Source organism: Rhineura floridana, chromosome 10, assembly GCF_030035675.1.
Source record: "Rhineura floridana isolate rRhiFlo1 chromosome 10, rRhiFlo1.hap2, whole genome shotgun sequence".
NCBI lineage: Eukaryota > Metazoa > Chordata > Lepidosauria > Squamata > Rhineuridae > Rhineura > Rhineura floridana.
The window spans coordinates 63,338,543-63,362,118 of NC_084489.1; the positions used below are offsets into that span (position 1 = coordinate 63,338,543).

At 44.2% G+C, this 23,576-nt stretch overlaps 1 protein-coding gene and 1 long non-coding RNA gene across 2 annotated transcripts in view; one reads left to right on the plus strand and one right to left on the minus strand.

Moving 5' to 3' along the window:
- Positions 1-9,714: 9,714 nt before the first annotated feature.
- On the minus strand, positions 9,715-15,040 carry LOC133365080 (uncharacterized). Its single transcript, XR_009758106.1, has 3 exons — positions 14,101-15,040; positions 10,532-10,722; positions 9,715-9,973 (listed from the first exon to the last, which is right to left on the minus strand). It is a non-coding gene; the product is annotated as an uncharacterized LOC133365080 (long non-coding RNA).
- Positions 14,522-23,576, plus strand: part of GPR158 (G protein-coupled receptor 158) — a 166,467-nt gene continuing 157,412 nt past the window's right edge. The window contains exon 1 of the mRNA XM_061586390.1: positions 14,522-16,066. Within this exon, the coding sequence (XP_061442374.1) occupies positions 15,186-16,066 (881 nt within the window). The 5' untranslated portion in view covers positions 14,522-15,185. The remainder of the gene's footprint in view (positions 16,067-23,576) is intronic.

Consider the following 23,576-nt stretch of genomic DNA (forward strand, 5'->3'; position numbering starts at 1 on the left):
ACGTGGAATGAGAATGAAACGCAGCTGCCGCGAGGCAAAAAAGGCAAGCGCGGGAAGAACGGAGCAGCCTTATATCTGCTGCTCAGCGCCCTCCCTGATAGGATTATTGATCTCACGTGGCTCCTAGCACTTGATTCGAGAATGTTCCCAAGTCTTCCCTGTAATTATGGTGGGGGCAAATACGCCCCTAATTAGGAACGACATTCTCCTATATGCCTTTCTGTAACACGTTTTGTTGGAAAAAGTGGATCACAAAATTTGGAGAAGGGTGCATTTCAAAGGACAGCTGCGTTTTGGTTTGTGTGTTGTTTTCTGAAGCACAAGCAAGGGAGGTTTGCATTGAAATGTGAACTGACTCTAATTTCTCCCCCATCCCTACGTTCAAAAGAACTCTGTCTGAGTCACTTGCCCCATTGAGTAACCATAGCTCCTCATCTTCTCTGGAACCTCACAACCAACCTGTCATCTGCTTCCAGCTTTTTTGATCCCTCACAGCCTACCACCAGTCTCTCTTAGACTATCAACTGCCTCTGACCTTGGGGATTTATGTTTGCTTGGGACGGAACTATCCCACCTCTCAGTTTTAGTTCTGCATCTGTAAAATGGGAAAACTAATGACCTACCTCATCAGGTGAGAGTGAACATCAGAAACTTTTATAAAGCATTTCAGAATGCCAATGCAAAACCAAATGATTGTGTTACATAAATGACACTTATATCACTCTTATATATTCACAAGCCCAATCTTTTCACATCCTCGATGTTATTCTAAAATAATCCCTCCTAGTTTCTTTCTGCCCTTCCCAGAGAGAAAATTTTAAAAGCCCCCTCCTTTTTAAAAAAACATAATCTTTTATTTCTGGAAAGCCCAGTGAGATGCCGCTAATGAAGATGAATGGAGGAAAGAGAACGTGAGCCCGGAGTATGAAATTGAGCTCATCTACTTCTTCCAATTGACTGATATGACTTTGATTATGGCTGTGCAATTAATGGCAGAAAGTAATGAAAGAGAAAGACAATATGGAATGCTGTGTAGTAAATCTATCTTGTGTTATGCTGATCTGTGTTATTAATATAATCTGTTCTGGCAAAATCTATCATTTTTTGCTTTTTGGCAGGCTTTACCATCCTTTTAACAAGGATATGATGGGAGGAAATTCAGACACTGAACCTTTTTGCAACAACTCCAGTTGTAGTCCAGTAAGTTAGTCTGTGTGTGTGTGTGTGTGTGTGTGAGTGTGTGATTTTGTACCTTTGAGCACATGTAGCTATAGTAACCTAGCCAAACTGGGAGCTGATCGATTCCATAACATTCCCCTATGGCTGGATAAGATGCTGTTCTTGATTTGGTGTAGCACGTCAGGCTTGCACAGCTTGCAACAGGCTAAACCAAGTGATTCTCACCAGTCTTGTGTTGTGACCCACCAGAGGCTAAACCAACCTCTTGTTTTTGTTGCTGCCTGCCTGGGACTGCATGAACAAGTACATTGTAAGGCATCTTGATGATGATGGGGATCATCAGGTTTGTTGGGTCACAAGTTTTGCAGGCTTGGCCTAGGTCACACCCTTTCCTTCACATCCAACTTATCTTGAGCCCTCCCTGCAATTCAAAGTGGACCAGAGGAGGAGACTGCAGGGACGGAGGAATCAGGATCACTGTTTTCAGGAGGCAGTGGAGTATGTGGGCACAAGGCAGTGGCCTGGCTATACTACTTCAAGCTCTCCCAGCAATGGAGATCCTGACTCTCCATTCCTTTGTGCTCTCCATTTATTTTATTTTATTTTTTAATAAGACATATCCTGGCTTTGGGCCTTCCTGCTCACTCAGCTAAGTGGGGGACCTCAGTTTTCTGCCCCATCCTGCCCCTAACAATTCCACTGATGATGAACATTGCTGCTGGCACTGAATAGAACTGTCATATGCATTACTCTGAAGGAAAGAATAATCATTTGGAAAGGTTGTTGTTGCTGTTGTTGAATAAACTGTGGTTTATTCAAAGACTAGTTGGTTAACAACAGAGGATATCAAAACATAGGTTGATCTTGGTGTGCTTTAACTAACTGTGGTGAAATGAAACCACAGTTCCTGTGTTTGTAAGTAATGTAGAACTATGGTTTGCTCTAATTCAAAAAGTAAGAGCTTCCATGCTCCTTCTCTTGCGCATGGTGAAGAGGGAGCATGCAAAACCAAGGCTTACTGGAGTTTTTTTTTGGTGATAATCTAAATTAGTGGGTTCCCAATTTACTTGATGTGGTGACCCACAAGTCCAAATTTACTTGATATGTTGACCCATCAATTTATTGTCACATTAATTTTGGACCTTAGGTCTTTGGCAGCCTTCAGGTTAATGCATTTTAACTGAAGGCAGTGCCTGTGCATCAGAGGTGAACTGTAGTAGCCACTCAAAGCAACACCCTGTATCAGCAATTTATGGCGAACTGTCACCAGATCAGCTGCCAGGTGCCAGAGAGTGGTTCCCAAGTGTTGAAATGTAAGACTCGAGCCTTTCTGATGTTCAGTTACAAGTATCAACACAGCATTATGATTTGCCAACAAAATGAAAAGTTGTAAGAGTATTTCTCATGCCAGTTAAGGATGAAAAGCAATTATTTGGGGTTTACTTATGGTCTAAACCATGGTTTAGATCAGGTCTGGGGAACCTGTGTTGTTGTCTTTGTACTATCAAAGTGTGTGGTATTCACAAAATAGAAGTCAGTTGCTGATAGGAGACATGGAGTCAGGAATAAATAAGGGATGAATATATGTACAAAGCATGTGCTTGGCTACTGAACTAATTCTGAGTTCACTGAAGAACTTGAAATCTGGTTTGCACTTCATTGTCTTGACTAGTATGTAAAATGCTGTATTTAGGTATGCAGTGTTTGATGGTAGCAATACCTTCAAATTTCATACATTAGTATGAGAGAGAGCGATGCCATTTTTTTCTCTTTAGCAAATAAACCTCCTGGCAGTTCATAAAATGATGATTATGAAAATTAAACTTGGCAGCATCTCTTATGAAGTAATAATCTTCATCTGAAGAGGAAATTTATCCTGGTGGAAAACTGCAACATGGCTGACAAACAGCTGAGATCCTAATTTAGTTTATTTTTGTTTATGTTGCAAGTAAGCAAAAACATGCAACAAAAATGTAAATTCTAATCTGCTAAAGACATAGCAAAGGACTATCAGTTTGACTGACTGTTAGTGTGGCTGAATCCTTCTTGATGGTCCTGCTCTGCTCTGCTCTCCTCTGCAGACTTCCTTCACCTCTCTGCCTGCCTTACTTCTCTTGGTGCCATTGACTTATTTTGCTCTGATGTCACAGAGGGGCAAGGATATCACGGCTGAAAGCACACCATACATTTAAAGCACATGACTTTCCTTCAAATAATCCTGGTAACTGTAACTTACCCTTCATAGAGCTAAAATTTCTAGCACCCTTAACAAACTACAGTTCCCAGGATTCCTTGGGGAAAGTCATGTGCTTTAAATGTATGGTGTGTACACAGCCCATAACAACATTTCTGACTACTTCTGTTATGGCATAGCTCTTATATTATCACAGAGGAGCTGTGTTACCTGTGGCCAGGCAGCTAAGTGTTTGGAAGAATTACTGGAGTCCTCTTAGAATTTTAATCCTAAAACCCTTGAGCAAAATTTGGTAAATGTAAGCACTTGTCTATTACAATACATTGTCATATTGAGAATCTCTGTTATCATTCTGCGATGAATAAACTGATTAATGATACCCTGTAATCAGTACATATAACCTGTGATCTCTGTTTGTTCTAGTTTTATGCTAGAAGCTTCATGTTAATGGGTTGAATGAATCAAGGATGAAGGGATTTATTTGATAACTATTTGAAATAAGAACTGAAAAGGTTTTTCAGCTACAAGTCAAATATTGCCTATTTATAATAAAGGTCGATGACAGCGATGAAGAAATAATTGCACTACACTGAATATCAGAGATCTACACATCAGACCTGAAAAAAAGATGCTCGTGCTTAGAGTTACAGCCAGTCAGACATCACTTTATTCCATTTTCCCAACATTTCCTTACCTGTTAATTTTTGCATTTTATGTGATCTTTCACATGATGTAAAAGCCACTTCTGGAAATCTAGCAGAATCAAATGGAAGCTCAGTGCTCATTTCCAATCCAGGAAAAATCTGTTTGTAATCCCCTTAACCCAGAAAATTGGGAGAGTTTGACATTTTATTTTCCCCGTGGTTTTCTTGGGATCATGTCAAGTGTCACTCACATAATAACATTTAGGGCAGTATCCAGCATATAGAAGCATGCATGCGCATAAAGGATGGGGAAGGCGTCATGTCTGATAATGTCCACTGTTGTTGTGTCACACTACACCCACTGGTGTGAAATTTAGCGTTACACGGTGGTATATTGAAGAAAAAACAACAGGCACTGCAGTGTGAAAGGAATGTTAGAAACTGGGGCAAAAGTGCTAGCATTCTAATCTGGAAAAATAACACAATAAGCCCCATGTCTGAATGCAGCCCCAGACATACCTTTTTCCAGGATACTCTATTCCACCCCCCACCCCTTATTCCATGGCCACTGATCATGCTAAATCCTCACTGAGCTGTTTTCAGGTTCCTCCCCTCCTTTGGCCTTCCTTATACTTTTTTTTTCATTTCTCTTACATGTATGAATGGTGCTGTTGTAGCTACCTAATGGCTGGAAGTGAATTTGCTGTTGGTGTAGATGATGAAGATTCTACTAGAATAACTTTGGTTAGAACAAATCACAGTTCCCCGAGTTTAAGTAATGCAAAACTGAGGTTTGCTCTTGTGCAAAAAATGGAGCTTTCTTGTGTGCATAGCAGAGAACAGGGAGCATGCTAGCTTGAGGCTCACTGCAGCTTATTTCCGATAATCTACTGTCCCAAGGAAAAATCCACATTTATTCTCTTGGTCTGAGTCTGGCCCCAGTCTCCCCCGAGGAGTTGAAGGTGGCGTACATGGTTCTCTTCCTCCCCAGTTTATCCTCAGAACAACCCTATGAGGTAGGTTAGGCTGAGAGACTGTGACTAGACCAAGTGTACTTTAGGAGAAATGTACACAAAAAAATCTGAAAAATCTTCATGAAGATCATAACATGCTGAGGAAATGTGGAGACATGAACTGGAGATTGGAAAAATTAGACACTGAGATAAACTGACATGGACAGATCCCTCCATTTGTGTCCCAACTCTGTGCCCTACAGAGTCCTCGCATGGGCACATGGAGATCTACCACTGAGTGGAAAAGAGAGCTCCATGTGTGCAATTGAGAATTCCATTCTCTGATGAAAGAAATGGGAAGCTCACTTATGCAAGAGCTCCACCTGTGCATTTGGAGCAGCCATGAAGTTCTGTTTTGAAGGAGTCAAGTGTAAAATGGGAATGCTTTATAGGATTTTTGTGCAGATTGCACATTTAAGCATTATGGATACTAAAAAGGCTACTAAGGGTCACATTTGAACGTTCATTTTTTATGAAAAGGAAAGCTGGGCATTTATTTGTATATTTTAGTCATCCTTCCCTTCCCCCCCCCCCCGGATCTGCCTTCATCACATCAGTTTCTTAGTGTTCTGCAGCGCTGACTTTTATCACATTTTCGGTCCCTCCCATCCCCAGCCTGCCATTTGCACAACCTACAGACTCCATTTTCCTTTCTGTTTGATGGGGAAATGTTGTGCAGCAAAATTCCACAGTAGTTCCTGCTTTTCCTCTAGCTTTGAGGGCCTCCACGTTTTTGCCTCTTCCCTTGATCTTCCTTTCAACATTTGTTTTAAAAAAGAAGTGCCCTTTCTTTAATTAGTGGTTCACAAATTTAGCTGCTGTTAGAAAAGGAGAGAACTTCAAATAGGAAGCTATGACAGAAAAAAGAAAAACACACACCAAGTGCCACAACTTAGAAACAGTTTAATTGGTGCATCCGGCAGAAAGACTTGCAAACCGTCTGCAAGGTGTATAATCATTAGCTTCTGTTACTTACCAGGTAGTTAAAATGTGCTGGATATAGGAAGGCAGATACTGTTATCTAAAGTCGCTTGTTATTTTCCACCTGCTCTCCCCTCCTTAGCTGCCCAAAATGAAATAGCATTTGAAAACATAAGGTATTTTGGAATGGTCATTTCTCTCTCAATTATATTTAATTGCCTTAAATAATAAGTGTGTTCCTATCCCTTTCACTCCCTTTTTACTCTTTGAAACTTTATTTCTTGGGGCTCACATCTGCAGGTTTTCCAAACAAGCCTCAGCATGATGCTGTTGCTGGAAGCATTTTTCATGAGAATTTTAATTTTATTTCGAAGCTGGCAACCTTAGCAACACAACTAGTCCCCTCTGTGCACAGTCAGCCAGTCCATCTGCCAGAGTTTTGCACCATACTAGTGCATCCCAGAATCCAATATTTGAACCCTGAAAGTTTAAAAACAAAAACTTGACAAATTCTAATGAGGGGCAGAAATGGAATCCAATACTTTCAAGGACGATACCATCTGAAAAGAAAGGAGACATAGCACGGCTGGGAAAAAAATTAATCCAGGAGACTGTTATTAGGGAAGGATGTAATTTACTACCTTGCCCTGCACAGGCTTACTGGGCACTGGTGGGTGGATGTGATGGAGAAAGAACACCACTGCCTGTGCTGAAGCACCTTGGACAGCTCCTTGAAAGTTCAGACTAAAATCCGGAGTGGATTCTACTGCCCCACTGACTTGGAGCCACCATCTACCACTTCTGGACTAGATGGGCCACTGGCCTGATCCAGCAGGCTCTTCTTAAGTTCTTGTGCTTCTTGTCCATTGCTGGCTGGCCAGCCTGCTGCCACCACCTCTAATGTCCCCCTCCTGCAAAGCAGAACAGATGGTGTCTCTTCCAAGTTGTCACCTGGGCTGCCCTGGGGCTGGCAGGGGCACACATGGTGGTGGCCAAGAAGCATCACTGCCTGGACCACTCTGCACTCTCCAGCTAGCTTCTGCTGTCACCACCCACCTGGAGTAGCACAGGCAGAAGCACTTCCTTCTCCAGTGCTGGCCAGCCACAATGGTGCCACCACCCTCAAGTTCTTTCTCCTTAATTCATCTGGGCCCCACATCTGATGTACTCATTGGGGTAGGGCCCAGAGGTATTAGAGAGAAGAATGATGGCAGGAGCAGTGGCTGCAGCTGTTCCACCCATGGGTTCTCTTTGCAGCTCTGGATGATTTTATTTTTTTTAAAAAAATAGCGGTCAGTGCCAGCTTGGGATGGGGGAGAAATTCAGTTCACATTTAGAGACCCATCTATCTAATCCACCTAATTCCAAGGAAGCTGTCTCGGTTTTAAACCAGTGTCTGGCGGCAGTGGTGGACTGGATGAGGGTGAACAAATTGAAGCTTAATCCAGACAAGACAGAGGTGCTCCTGGTCAGTCGTAAGGCAAATCAGGGAATAGGGATACAGCCTGTGCTGGATGGGGTTACACTCCCCCTGAAGACACAGGTTCGCAGTTTGGGTGTGCTCCTGGACTCAGCGTTAAATCTGGAGTCCCAGGTTTCTGCAGTGGCCAGGAGTGCTTTTGCACAATTAAGATTAGTGCGCCAACTGCGCCCGTTCCTTGAGCTGTCTGATCTGGCCACGGTGACACATGCCTTAGTTACATCCCGTTTAGATTACTGTAACGCGCTCTACGTGGGGCTGCCTCTGAAGACTGTTCGGAAACTTCAGTTGGTACAACATGCTGCAGCCAGAATGTTAACTGGGGCTGGTTACAGGGACCGTACTACCCCGTTAAAAAAGCTCCACTGGTTGCCAGTTTGTTTCCGGACACAATTCAAAGTGCTGGTGTTGACCTATAAAGCTCTATATGGCTTAGGTCCAGGCTATTTATCAGACCGTATCTCCCTGTATGAGCCTGCCCGGGCCCTGAGATCCTCAGGAGAGACCCTTCTCTCAATACCCACATCTTCTCAAGTACGGCCAGTGAGGACACGTGAGAGGGCCTTCTCAGTGGCTGCCCCTAGGCTTTGGAATTCCCTTCCTAGGGAGATAAGAATGACCCCCTCTTTGCAGTCCTTCCGCCAACAAGCAAAGACCTTCCTATTCCAACAAGCCTTTGGACTTGAAGGCTAAGGACAGGGCGTGAAGGGTGCTGCATTGCTAATGTCTACTATATCGTTTTTAAACTAGTTTGAACTTTTTTAGCTATATTGTGTATGGTTTTAATATTGGAAATAGTTTAATCTTATTTTAATGTAGACTTTGTATGTTTTTAATTATATGTATTTTTTATCTGGAAGCCGCCATGAGTTCCAGTTTTGGAAAAATGGCAGGGTATAAATAAAGATAATAATATAATAATAGCTCACACAGCTCTGTCTGCTCTCCACTCTCAGAATCTGCAACCTGAGGCAGCCACTTCACTCTGCCTAATGGTAGGACTGGCCCTGATAGGTACCAACAGCAAGGAGGAGCAGCAATAACAGGGCTGGGGAACTCTGGAGATCAGAAGCAAGTGCTCTGTGTGGATGTGGGCCTTGGCAGGTGCCTGATAATAGTGGCCCTTAACATTGGAGCTATCCCATTTCAAGATCTTCCTTGGAGGGTCATCTAGTCTCACATGTTGTTGCAAAACACTGGCCAGCCCATTGTTTGAAAAGCTTATGAACAGGACATACAGAGAAAACATATTACAACAATTACAATGAGGCACATGTTGTGCCCAACATACTAATCAGGCTCCTTCACACTGATGTGTCTTGGGTTTCTTAAAATAAGAGTGCACAACCAATGTCTACCACTAGGTGGCTTGTGTTTTTCTCTACAATTTTACACCAACCACCATGTCACAAAATAGCCTACCGGTTCTCCAAACTCTTCATCGAGCTAGATAGTAAACAAAGCATGAGAGTGGGGCAAGAAAAAATTGCAGATTTTAATGACTTTACCACCAGCCAATCTCTTCCCCCCCCCCACCTTTGTTTACCATCTAGCCTGATGAAGAGTTTTGTAGAACTCAAAAGCTTGTGTACTATCTTGTGATGTTTTGGTTGGACTGATAAAGATATTGCCCTAACATGGTTTCTGGAATTCAGGAAAGTATATCTGAAGCTGATTTTAGGGTAATGAGGGTCAACCTGCATTTTTATTACTGGGGTGGAGAAACTTGTTCAGCCCAAGGGCCGCTTTGCCTTCTGGGCAACCTTCCAAGGGCCACATGACAGTGGTGGGCGGGGTCAGAGGCAAAAGTGGGAGGAGCAACTAATATAAATGTTACATTGGTACAGGAGGGCAATTTCTATGCACATCCCTCTGTCGAAGCAACATTTCCTGGCAGCAGTGTCGCTGCCACTTACTGGGAGGGGCTGTGAGGCACACTGTGTTGGAGTGAATGTGGTGTTCTCGCACTATGATGACCTCCCTCTCACCTTGCCTCTCTCCCTGTGTTGCAGCTCCATCCCACTGGGCAAGCCATTTCTGCCCTCTGTAGCCTCCACCCAGACAAGCAAGGGGCATTATCAGAGTTCAAGGGCACACTGCAGCCAGGCAGAAACACTTAGGATGCAGAGCAGGGCCAGTGAGGTGTATGGCCTGGGAAAAGTTCTGAGGTTCAGAAACAGTGACCTGGTGGACTTCAGTCCTTGGAGACTTGGGACTGAAGTTCTCCATCCTGGCACTAGACATATTTTTCTTTTTCCTACAGTTCTCTTCATTTTCCTACAGTTTATTGCAAAACTTAACCTCTGGTATTTTGTGGTCTAGCTGCATGTATCGACTGTCTTGTGAAAGTAAGCATTTATCTTTCATAGAGGTTCTGATGATTGGCAGATATGTAATAGAAGAGCTTGATCATCTCATCTTTGTCCTTGGCAGATGCAGGTCTTTGAAAATTTTATTTGCTGCATGCCCCATTACAGGGGGGGAAATTCTTCCCTTACACTGATTCTTCCCTTTCTTCCAGGAAGTTCTTTGTTGTTCACCGCTTAATAAAAATAAAATGTTATTGAGCCTTTAGCTGTTGCTGTCCTTTGAATCATCTTACGTCATGAATGAAAGACAAGTAGTTTGGGATGACAGACAGTGTTAAGGAATCACCCAAAGATGAAGGTTAACCAAATGTTGGATTAATCTAATTCAGTAGAATTTAACACATCAATTAGCTACATGCTTATTTCGGTTGTGTTTACACCCTGGCTCCTTCGCCTCAGCTTCTTTGAGAACTGCCCTGTTGTTTTCGATTTTGAGGGGCCTGTTTGTCCCACCCCTCTCCCTGCTGGACGCTAAGATTGGGGGGGGGGAGATGCCATTTTAGATCTTGCAAACGGACTCTCACCCACACTGGTTTTTATGCCAATGTGAGAAGACTTCCACCAGGAACTTCCATCTGCAGTTACATCTTCGGACTATACAGGATTAAACAAACAGACTTTACATGTTTGATGTTTTATATGTTTTTGCTTTGTACGTCACTCAGAGTGGCTGGTTAATCCAGCCAGATGGGCGACTAATAAATCAAATAAATGAATAAATATTTTTTTACCTGGTTTCTTCCTTTAGGTGGCTGTTTCCTTTGTGACAATGGATAGCTTTGCGAGCAAGCCATATTCATCCAATGAAAATGTATGGTGCGGGGGATCAGCGCAGACAAAAGGACGGATGTGTTGTTGCAGCAATGCTGAACCACGAAATTCACTAGCCACAAAATGTGGCGACGGTCACCAACTTGGCCGGCTTCAAATGAGGATAATCAAGAATAAAATTTAAAATCTCTTTCATCATTTGGTTTCAATTGTATTATCTTTTCTTTTTGCATGCGTATTATTTACATTATATAGCATGTGGAAAATAACAACGGTTAATCATTATGATTAATTCTAAATCAATGATACTAGCCCTGAACAACTTTGGCCCAAAATATAGTAAGCACTGCCTGATTCCCTATGCACCATCTCTGTCTTCTGATGGGGGCACTTTTGGGGGTCCCTCACTCCCCTGAGGCCTGGTCAGCTTTTATCAGTGACCGAGCCTTTAGTATGACAAGCCCTGCCCTGTGGAACTGCTTGCCAATAGAAGACCTCCAGGCGCCATCCCTCCTTTCTTTGAGATGACTTTTAAAAACTACTATTTAGACAGGCCTTCAGAATGTGACTTTTAAAAAACAACTATTCTTACGGATGTTTTTACAGATATTCCTGTAGTGTTACCACTGCCTTGTTATATTGTTTTATGAAAGTGCAGTTTATAAATATTTAAATAAAACAATACAAAATTAATATAAAATCCTCTGGAATTAGCGTTTGTGCTGTTCTTGTTCACCTTTCCCCACTAATTTTTGTACTCTATGTGATATCCTTTTAAGACTAAAATAAACACAAATGGGGATTAGGAAGATTCAAGGAAGATAAGGCGATTAGTGGCTCTTAGTCAAGATGACTAAGTGCTACCTCCGGGATTAGCAGCATCATGCCTCTGAATACCAGTCAGTGGGGAACAGCAGAAGGAGAGAACTATGGACTTCATATCTTGCTCAGGGACATAGGCATCTGGTTGGCTACTGGGGGAAATTCTGGACTAAGCAGACTTTTGGTCTGATCCAGCAGAGTATGCTATGCCAGCTCACTCTGTAAAGTGTAATTGGAATCAACCATTTATGGCTGTGTTTTGCACATTACTGTGAGACAGACGAATCATGCTCTTGACATGTTAATCCTAGAGATATATGTAGCTCTGATGGCAGGTGGAGCGGCTTGCACAAATGCCACTGCAGCCACATTCTCTCTGTGGGGGGGGGGGAAGAACCAAAGTGCCATGCTGCTCATCAGTTAGAGGAGTCAAGTTATAACAAGTTTCTGCATAATATTAGGTAAGCCGAGCTGTCCCAAAGCACAACCATGGCAAAAAGGGTTGAAGCTCACAGCTGGGTAGGTGTTAGGCATTATGGATGTCCTTTATATTTCCTATACATTTACTGTCCATATTAAGTATCTAGACATCATTCTTTTATTTTCAATTTTGTTGACATAAGCGTCCCATTTATGAGAATTTCTGATGAAACCGTTACCATCACAGGAAGGACCATGCATGGAATTATGGCTTTCAATGTCCTGCTTGTAGAATTCCCATAGGCATCTGGTAGACCACTATGACAACAGGATGCTGGACTACATGGGCCTTTATTTATTTATTATTAAATTTATATCCCACCTTTTCTCCAAAGAACTCAAGGTGGCTACAAACATGGTCCTCCCCCTCCCGATGTTATGCTCAGAAGAACAATCCTGGGAGGTAGGTTAGGCTGAGAGACAATGACTGGCCAAGGTCACCCAGTGGACTTCATGGCTGAACAGGGATTTGATTCCTGATTCCCCAGGTCCCCATCTGACATGCTAACCACTACACCACACTGCCCTGATTCAGCTGAGCTTTTTCTTCATATTTGTGGAGAGGGAGACTGAATAATGTCCTATACTTTGTAGAAAAACATCCCAGATAGAGAATACGAAGAATGTTAGGTTGCTGATTTTTTAAAAAAACAGACATCTCATTTGTTGCTATTCCTCAGTATAGAATTTACGGACATTTTGACGTTGATAATGTCACAGATGCCATTATTCACTAGAATGGAACAAGGAAAGAACAACAGATGCTAATTTAGATTGCATGCATATAAAACAGAACCTTCCCATTTTTGTTCTCTGCAGGATGGCTATGAATGAAGAGTTTAACGTTTGTACGGAAATACGCTGCATGTTCTAAAGCACACAGAGTAGTGACAGGTGAAAGGGGTTCATGTAGGTTGCTCATGGACTTTGTTCAGAATCTAGTATCTGGAAAGCCTACCTAAGCACTAAAGGTTTTTCCAAACAATCTGTTTACTGAACATTCATTCTGATTTGTTTGTAGGGAGGCTAGATGACATGGTGTATCCCACACTTTCCAGGGCATTTCCCCATCACTTTCCTTATCACAAAAAGTCTGTTCTTTTGGGTAAGGTGGTTTGCTGTGCAAAATCTCCCTATTAACTATAACTGTGCAACCTCCGTTTACCGGTATGTGATTGAATCCCACCTGAAAACAGTGACAACCTGGAAGTCCCCTTAGTTGTACCTAGCTATGACTGGCAAGTCTCCTTATGACATCGGAGCAAGTAAGCCAATAGAATCAGTAGGCCCATCAGGAATGTGCATGGCCAAGTGCCACTGTGACATCAGAAAATAATGAACCCAAGTCAGTCATGTCCATTAACATCAATGGGTCTACTCTGAGTAGGACTAGCACTGAATACAACCCAATGATTGTAAAAGCACAGGGGAAGTTCACTGACACTCACATGGATATGACTCCTTGGCTAAGAGACCCATTGCATGATCAACACAGTCACATTTACTAGTCCAGTAAATAAATGATAAACCACATTTTCCAGGTGTCATTCAAGGTGAAATGCAGATTGGTCTCTATGAGCCAGACCAGGGGTCTAGGTGCTGTTGTTACTCTCCATTATTCTATGTAGCCTATCATGCAGCCAGCATTCAGCAAAAGCTACAACGGCATGCACAGTTTTATTTGCTCAATTCCCACCGTCAGCAATAGGACATACAAGTGTGCACAACTGTGCCCTGGATTGAGGCCAACATATATAATAATGATAATAATGCATAACCACAACTGAAACAGCACACACAGAATATTTATAATGCCTGGATGTTAAAAAAAAAATGCTACTGGCAGCAGGATTTAACAAAGGCTACACATTTGCTTCAGACTGGTTGCCTTGTGAAGTGTTTTCCCCCCCCACAGCAAATCCGCTGCTCTCCTAAGGATATTTCCACTGAACGGCAATGTAGAAATACCCAACATATATTTGCATGCATCCAAATGGGAAGGAAAAAAGCAACACCTAAAATCTTCCCCGGCACTGAACAGATTTTCTCATCTAGGATGACTGTATTTCCTCCCTCCCAACAAGGTTTTAATATCTTGAGAGAAGTTTTAAAACTTCAGCCAGTAGGTGTCTCTGTTTCCCTGATCTGTGATGATCCACGCCTAGTTTCGGTATTAATTCATTCATTAATGCCATTAAAAACAAAAACAAAACATAGCCTAATATACTTTGCCGGACGCTGTGAAGGGAGAGATTAACTCCGAGCTCTGCCCCCAGAGTCCTTTATAACCTTGAGGCAGTCGGCATTTCAGTAGGTTTCCTTTCCCAGCTCTCAACTGCCTCCCCCACCTTCGCTGGGCCAAATCCGACGCGGCAGAGAGGATCCCCGCAAAGGCGCCGGCGCCGCTCTTCCAAGGCGGCTTCCGCAGGTGACAACAACTGTCTCTCTCCCCCGCCCCGGCTCTGCTTCTCCCGGGGAGTGCCCCCTCCATCTCCTCCTTCAGCACCAACTCAGCGCCTTCCTCCTCCCCACTAAATGGCTGTCTCATGATTGACAGGAGAGGCGGCCATCCAGAGCTTGGAGGCGTCTGGAGTACCCCTATGAGGGCGGGTCTTGAGAGCGGTAACAAGGGGGCCGGCCGTGGGCGTAGCAGTCTAGTTAACACCGCCTCCTACAGGCCCGGTGGCTTGCTGCTGCTGTGCTGGGCAAGCCGAGCGCTCCAGTCAGCGGGCAGCGGCTCGAGGGGATGCATCCCCGCCCGGGTTCCTCGCCCCGCCTCTCTACTGCCTAGGAGAGAAGCCGCAACTCCCGCCCGTCTCTCGCTGGCGGGGAAGCGATGTCTGAAGAAGTCGCCGGCTGCGGCTCTGGGGCTTTTGCGCGGCGATGGGAGCGGCGGAGCGGGCCGGTTGACCGAAGGACGGAGAAGCGGCAGCAGCAGCGAGAGGAGGGCTTCTAGGCAGGGCTTTCCGATACCTTCCCGAGAGCGCTGTGGATGGGGGATAAAGACGTAAGCTGGCTAACGGTACCATCTCCCTGTCGCCAGAAGGGATGTAACCTGCGCTCCTAGAGACGAGGGGCAGCCTGCGTAATTCCCAGCGCTTGCCCGACCCGAGAGAGATCGCCGGAAGCTCTGCTACAGGTGACTCGGATTGCTTCAGCCTCCCTCCTCTCCGTTCTGCCCCTGTTTTTTTTTGAGGGGGAGAAGCTTCCTCATAACAGCAACGATCACCGTTCCTATTTTTGCCGGTGGGTTGAGTCGGGGGGGTGGCGGACTTCGACGGACTTGGGTCTCCCTCCGCTTGAGTGGAGGAGATGGATTTACCTTGGCTCTACCTCCTCCTCCTGCTCTCCGCTCACCTGGGCTTTGCGGTCGACGCCAGCCAAGGGCAGACGGCGCCTGGCCGAGGGAAAGAGAAACCGGCTCTTGACCAGAGCGCCAAGAGGGCGGCTCTTCCTCCCTCCCCCGGGAGCGGAGCCCCGGAGGAGGAGAGCACCAGCTGGGCCCAGAGGCTCGCCCCGGAGGGGCTGCCCCAAAACGTGGCTTCTTTCCTCTACACCGGCGATTCCCGGGAGCTGAGGCGGGCCAACTGCTCCGGGAGGTATGAGCTGGCCAACTTGGCCGGGAAGGCTCGCCTGGCTTCCCACCCGTCACTGCATGGGGCCCTGGACACTCTCCTCCATGCCACCAACTTTCTCAACGTCATCCTGCAGAGCAATAAATCCCGGGAGCGAAACTTGCAGGAGGACATCGAGTGGTACCAAGTCTTGATCAAGAGCCTCCTGGAAGGAGACCCCAATATCTCCAGGGCGGCCATCACCTTCAACCTGGAGCCCTTGTCCTCTGCCCCGCAGGTCTTCCTCCAAGCCGTCCGTCAGGGCAGCCAGATCCTCTTGCAGGACTTGTCGGCCGTGGCTCACCACCTGGCCAACGCCTCCAGTGAGACGGAGTGGTTCCACGCCTTGAAGCGCAAGTGGAGGCCGCACCACCAGCACCGCAAGGGCTTGACTACTCCTGGCTCGAAGGCTCTGGAGGGCAGCCTGAGGAGGCGGGAGGGCCACCCAGCCGAGAAGAGCCACGTTAAATGGTCCTCTCCCTATCTGGAGTGTGAGAATGGGAATTACAAGCCTTCCTGGCTGGTGACCCTCTCTGCGGCTTTCTATGGGTTACAGCCAAACCTCCTTCCTGAATTCAGGTAGGAGATCTGAGGTGTTGTGAGGCTCCTTGTGCTTCTCCTAGCAAATGGGAGTAAGAGGCAACTTTAAGGAGGGATTCTTCTTTCCCTTTTAAGACACCCCATCAATGAATTGCAACAAAAAAATCCTTTTGGGCATATGTTTGGGCAGGCTGAAGCCCGGCCATCTCGGTCCTAGCCTGTGGCACAGATTTTGTGCAGAACATTTGTGAAGCCCTTTAACTTATGTGCAGTCTGATCCTATTCAGAAGTTAGTCTCCCCCCCCACCCCCAGTTGAGTGGGGTTTTATTCCATGTAAGTGTAGACAAGACTACAGTCTCTCCCTCCACTGCTTTTGCGTCCTAAAATACTGGAATGGTATTTTCCACTCTCCTAGGAAAATTAGAGTTTTTTTTTTTTTTTAAAGATTCTCGTGGCTTGGCCAAGATGCCATGTGAAGATCCCATTTGCAGCCCAATCCTGTGTGACCCTCTGTGTTCAGCAGTCCTTCTTTCTGACTGCATAGCATTACTGCCTTAATACAAAGCAGTGACCAGCAAGCAGGAAACCCCTCTTTAGAAAGCAGAGAGGCTCTTTCCTTTTTTTTTTTTTTAATGTATCTGGGTTGAGGTTAGGATGCTCTAGAAGAAAACAAAATTGTATGAAAAGATTTCCCTTTGCCATTTGAGGTGGGAGCTCAAGTGGGAGGAAATTGCACTCCTGATGAGATGGGCAAGAATTGCAAGGGTATATTGCCTCTTCTGACAACTTCTTGCTCCAGTGAATGTGCAAACTTACTTGGCGGTTTGGTACTGCTGCTACAAAACACCATGGCTTTGTCCAGCTAAACTTAAGTCCTGCCTAATGACTTAGTTGACAGCAATGTGACCTAAGCTAATCTTGACTCACTTGCACCATTGGTTTCAGTGGGACAGGCAGTGCAATCCTGTGCAGGTTTATGGGGGAGTGTGTCCTGCTGTGTTCAATGGGACTTACTCCAGGTATGTATGTTAGGATTGCAGCTTTATGCATAGCTATCTTCTGCTGGATTGGACCCCGTGACATTAGATAGTCCACGGACAGGGAACCAGAAGCCTTCCAGATGTTAGCCAATAGTCAAGGAGGATGGGAGTTGCACTTCAGTAACATCTGGAGGACTACAGGTTCTCCACTCCTGCTTTAGCCCATTAGATATTATAACTCCCCCCCAAGTTATCACATTTAATTTGTTAGTGTATGGCTTAGCAACTTCAATAATAAACTTGTCTCTTATATTCCTCCTACTGGGAGGAAGGGTGAGATATAAATCTAATAAATAAATAAATAAATATCCATCCCATTACAGCAGCTGAGCAATGTGTCTGGAGGCAGAGCAGCAAATGATGGATTTGGCTACATTAGTTACAGATCATCTTTTGTTATCATTATCTATCTATGTAGCCGTGCTAATGATAGACTTTCCCCAGTCTAACTATTCCAAAGCTTCAGACTAGTGAAGTGTTTCAGCTATGGGAAGCAAGTTGCTATTTCTGTTTTACTGTTTGGGAGAATTTGGACCAAAAACGTGTTCCACTTGTCTACGCTTGAGCTGGGATTTTGACTGAAGCCTCTTGGTTCCCCATCACTTTCAGGCCCGTTGAGCTAAGAGTCCATCCTTGTTTCTTCACTGACATTGCTGTCTGTTATGGGTCCAATGCTTTTCTAAATCTTCTAGTAGATGAGTGCTTCAGTTGTGCAATCTTTAGTTGACCTGATTAACAACTGCTTTGAGCAAATGTGTGCAGTTTTTTGGGGGGTGTTATCAGAATAGGTGTGTCTGCTGGATTTCTGTAGGAAGGGTACTGGTTGATTTCCCCCTTCTGTTTTGAGAAGGAGTTTGTAAGCCTACAGCCTAATGGAGAGAGATTTGCTTAAATAATTCATTATTGGCAACATTGTTACACACACACATACACGGCTAATACAAACTATGGTTTCCTGCACTTTACTTTGAGAACCATTAAAGCTAATACTGTATTTAAAGAAATGCTGATGGTGGAATTTTCAAATTTCTGTGGACTGGAGGGCTGGATTTTTTTTGGGGGGGGGGGAAACAATGTTCCTTCTCAGAACCATCCTTAGAGGGTTCATATTACAAAATCACCCAAGTGACTTTCAAGCAATTCATGACGGGTATCTATGAATATTTTTTTTATTATTATAGGCTGGCAAGATTTGGTGATACTGTATCCCAGACACGCTGGGATATGTTCTTGATTTCCCATCTGTCCTTAGTAGCATTGAGAGATTCCTTTTGTAAAGCCAAAATCTGGCTACTACAACTCTGAAGGCATTGACAGACCATTGAACTCTTTAGGGAGACACTTGTGTCTGGCACTTCAAACAGCAGCTAGAAGTTGGCCTTTGCCTCTTGTGACTCCTGACTTTTCAATTGAGGCTGCTCTTTGCCGGGCTCCTTCCAATCCAGGCTTTTTTTCACTCCCCCGACTACTAAATATCCTCTCCGTTTACTCCTCATGTGAATTGGGATCTCCCTTGGCCCCTTCCACTAGTGTTCCTGTCTGATTATATAAATGGCTGGTGGGAATCTGGGATTGCCAGAGTACTTGACCAACCTCTGTGAGTTTTCAGGTTGGAAATGAGCCTGGCTGCAAAGCTGATTTTTTTCCCTTGAGTTTTTCAGACAGCCAAAAGTTGTCTGGGCCAGGCTCACAAAGGAATAGGTTTTCCAAGAAACTGACCACAGCTCTTTGAAATCACTGTCTCTACAAAGAGGTTTTACCTGTATTCAGATGAGAATGCCCTGCTTGAAGTTTGAGCATGCACTGTTGCAGTACACATTAGCTTCTCTGTTTCTTATGAAATATCTTTTTTTTTTTAGATGAAGTTAAAACCGTCTTGTAATCTCCTGGTCAAAAGGACAACACTGTTGCAGTATTGGATGCCTAATTCAGGCTAATTCTTGACAGAATAGAATCCAGTGGAAGCAATGCTTGCCACACAGACTGTCCAGCAGAGGTCACCATGGTAGCAGTTTAAAAAAACACTTTCCCACCTACAAAGATTAACCCTTGCTATCATTTACTTCCACATAAATTCTTCCACAAACCTTCTGCACAACTAGGTTGCTGTACTAATACTGTGACAATTTCTGTGTCTACTATCAGGAGCTGTTTTAGTCTCTTGCTCATTATTCTGCTCCAGCGTAGTGGCGGGATAGTTATGACTTTAAGTTGGCTTTTTGTTGTTTGGGAAGGTTGGCATTTTAACAGGCATTTTATTTATTATTAATTTATTATTTGTTTTATATCCTGCCCTTCCTGCCAGCAGGAGCCCAGGGCGGCAGACAAAAGCACTAAAAACACTTTAAGACATCATAAAAACAGACATTAAGATACATTAAAACAAAACATCGTTAAAAACATTTATTAAAAAAGCTTTCAAGACATAAAAAAGGTTAAAAGCATATAGTTAGAAAAAGGTTTAAAAACATATTAAAAAGCAATTCCAACATAGACGCAGATTGGGATAAAGTCTCAACTTAAACGGCTTGTTGAAAGAGGAAGGTCTTCAATAGGCACCAAAAAGATAACAGAGATGGTGCCTGTCTAATTAAGGGGAGAGAATTCCATTGGGTAGGTGCCACCACACTAAAGGTCTGTTTCCTATGTTGTGCAGAACGGACCTTCTAATAAGATGGTATCTGCAGGAGGCCCTTGCCTACAGAGCTTGGTGATCGACTGGGTATATAAGGGGTAAGATGATCTTTCAGGTATCCTGGTCGCAAGCTGTGTAGGGCTTTGTACACCAAGACTAGAACCTTGAACTTGGCCCGGTACCAAATGAGCAGCGAGTGCAATTTTTTCAGCAGTGGGGTGACATGTTGGCGATACCCTTCCCCAGTGAGCAGTCTCGCTACTGCATTTTGCACCAGCTGCAGCTTCTGGACCAACCTCAAGGGCAGCCCCACATAGAGTGCATTACAGTAATCCTGCCTGGAGGTTACCAGTGCATGGACAACAGTGGTCTGGCTATCCCAGTCCAAAATGGCCACAGCTGTCTTACCAGCCAAAGCACAGTTCACAACCACAAGATGTGTTGATGGCCACCAACTTAGATGTCTGTAAAAAATTATTGTAACCTGTCCCGGGACTTTTGGGTGAAGAGTGGGTAATAAATTTAATAATCATTTTAATAATATAATAATAAAGATGTTTTGTATTGTTCAGCAGATCTGCTCTTGTTTTAAATGTTCTTAATTGTTTTTTAATGTTTTATTTTAAATAAAATTGAAATTGAATTGCTTTTACTACTTTATTTTTTGCTGTCCTGGACTCCTTTGGGAAGGGGTGGGATATACATTCAATATAATAATAATAATAATAATAATAATAATAATAATATGCATTAGACAAACTCATGGAGGGCAAAGGTATCAATGGATAATTGTCATGACATCTGTATGCTACCTGCAGGATCAGAGATAGAATGCCCTGGAATACTAGTTGCTGGTGAACACCAGGAGAGAACTATTGCCCTCATGTCCTGCTTGTGGATTTCCTATAAGCAGTTAATTGGTCATTGTGAAAAGCAAGAGGCTGGACTAGGTAGGCCTTTGATCTGATCTAGGAGGGCTCTTTGTACATTCATCTAATCAGACCACATTTGTGCTGACTATTTTTATACCATGTTGTAGACTGCATATTCTGCATGTTCTAAGGTCCCAGGTTCAATCCCCGACATCTCCAGGTGGAGCTGAGAGAGAACCCTGTCTGAAACCCTGGAGATCTGCTGCCAGTCAGTGTAGACCAGGTGTGGGGAACCTTTGGCCCTCCAGATATTGCTGAATGACAACTCCTATCATCCCTAGCCATTGGCCATGCTTGCTAGGGCTGATGAGAGTTGTAGTTCAGCAACATCTGGAGGGCCAAAGGTTTTCCACTCCTACATTCTATGAATCTGGGCCTTGTAGTGAGCTAGACAATTTTTTAAAAAAAGTTGCTTAGTTGTTGCTTGTTTTGCCTTTAACACCAAGTGTCTGGAGTACAGTGTGGGAGGTTTCCAGGTAGTATATCACTTGGTTACTGGTTCATATCTGCCAGTTTGCATAGAGAAATACTTAGACATTATTTGCCCAGTGAGCAAAGCTAATTAGTGTGAGGGCTTGTCTACTGTGATAAAACATTGCGTCTAAAATGTGAGTATAGCAGTGTGTGCATACACTTTCTTTTCACTACCGAGGTCAAATGCTGTGCAAGTTGACGGAACGATGGGGAAGCTCTGTGTGACATCTTAACACACAAGTGGAAATGTTGGGCAGAATAGTGGAAAACAAGGTTATATGATTTTTCTCGGGCACAAACAGCACAGCAGCAAACCTATGAGCTGTTTCAGACAGATGATGCCTTTCCTATGCAGCAGGTTTGAGGTGGTGCTGCTCAAAATGGCCTCTGGTGGGCAGGGTTACTTGATGGCAGTCTGTGGTGGTGGCAGCAGTTCAAAGCAGGGCTTCAGGTAGTGCTGGTCAGCTGTGTTTAGCTGCCATTTAAGTTTCTCTTAGGTCATTCTGGGATTTTAAATGGTGGCTAAATTCAGCTATCTGCTACGCCTTGGAGGGCTGCACAGGTGTTTTTTAGGGGGCCCAAGGCAGCATCAACAGTGGGCTCTGCTAGGGCTCTGGCAGCTGCCCAGCAATGCCTGGGGCTGGTGCTGTCCCTGTTACACAGAGCTAATCAGCTGCGCACGTTCAGTGTGTACATCTATAGGTGCATTTGGTATCAGTGTTTCCCTTGAAGGTTAGGAGACTTGCGAGTTCTGGTAATGTATGAATAGCAACTTGGGTGAAGTAACCATGGTCACATCCACACTATCAGTGGAGACTGGTTGCTTCGATGTCAGTAGGGCAGTGAATCTGCTCTAGGTTTTAGTCTGAACATTCAAGGTGATGAAAGGACAATGGACAACTCCTCGAACATTCGGCCCAAAACCCGCAGCTGATTCAATGCCCCACAGACATCGGAGCCACCAGTTTCCATTGCACACCATGGATTTAAAGTCCTTTTTATGCCACTATAACAGGTATAGCTTTCGTCAGAGAATCTTGGGAGCCGTAGTTAACCCTTGACAGAGCTACAGTTTCCTGCACCCTTAACAAACCACATTTCCCAGGATCCATAATTCTTAAAGTGGTATAAGACTGCTTTAAATGTATGGTGTGGATGTGACCCACGTCACTTGTTTGACTTCTGTTTTTTCATGTTGCCCTGGGCCAGTCCTGGGCAGTGGAAGGGCAACAGATTATTTTTGTGTACAGAAATATTTATTTTTCTGGGATGGGGATTCTGCTTTTCGATCAAATGATCCTCAAGGGGGCACACAACAGCTTGCAATAACACAAAACGAGAGCCCCCTTCTCCCCTCGGCCACAGGCAACCCAATAGATCTTTGTCCTGTGGCTGATCAATGAGGATAGAATGTGCAATCTCAGGGCAACTCATTGTGAGAGCAGAGTTTTCTTTCTGACAGGCGGAGTGGAAGCAAACCCTAATAGCTGCTCCATTTCTGGTCAATGGTTGGGGCCAGGCTAATGATGCATATGAGGTCCTAAGTCAAGGATGAGGAACATCAGGCCTGAGGGCTGACTGAAGGTCTCCAAGCTTCTCTTTCTGTCCCTCAGGGAGATCCCTAGGCCATACTCCCTCTCCCCAGGCCCCACCCCTCATTGACCCTGTTTCACACCCTGCTTGAGAGTTTTTGCCTGGCTGAAATGTGTCCTTGAATTCTAACTCCTCTTGTTTGCCTGGATAGAAGATATAGAGTGGGGTTGTGTGTATAGAAACTAGCTTACCGCACAAAGGTAAAATTTACATTCATTGCTCCACCCACTTTTGCATTTGGCTCCACCCACTTGTGGCATGTGGCCTCTGGAGATTTGTCCAGAAGGGAATGTGGCCCTTGGGTTGAAGAATGTTTTCACCCCTGCTCTAAGTTATGCTAGTTTCATGTTTTTGGGATGCTCAACTGGCTGTCCTTGGGGTAGGTCAAGTCTCAGACTTACTCATCTGACTTCAGTAGCTCTATCACATTTTACAGAAGGCATGGTTTTTAAAAAAGTGAACATTTGTTTATGGAAAAACAAGAAGTTTGTGTGTTTATAAGTCTTATTGCATTGCTGCTGCATGTACATTCTAGAAGCGCCAATGACCAGTGTGAATCCTCCCATCCATGTCCTAATATTATCTCCCCGTACCTGTGGCATTCATATCTCTAGTCTAGGCAATGCTTGCACACTTTATCAGAGAACTGAACCACCTGTCTGGCCACCAGTGTAGTGACTGAAGGGACAGAACAGCCCAGAGAGTGATATTTGGCCATCCTTGATCTGATTTTTTAATTTGATGTAATACTTGTATACTGCTTTTCCAAAAACCAAGCTTAACTCAAAGCATCTCCCAACTATAACAAAGAATTAATAAATAAAAATAATACTTCCCAGTACAAAAGAATAAATGTACAATAAATGAATCAAAA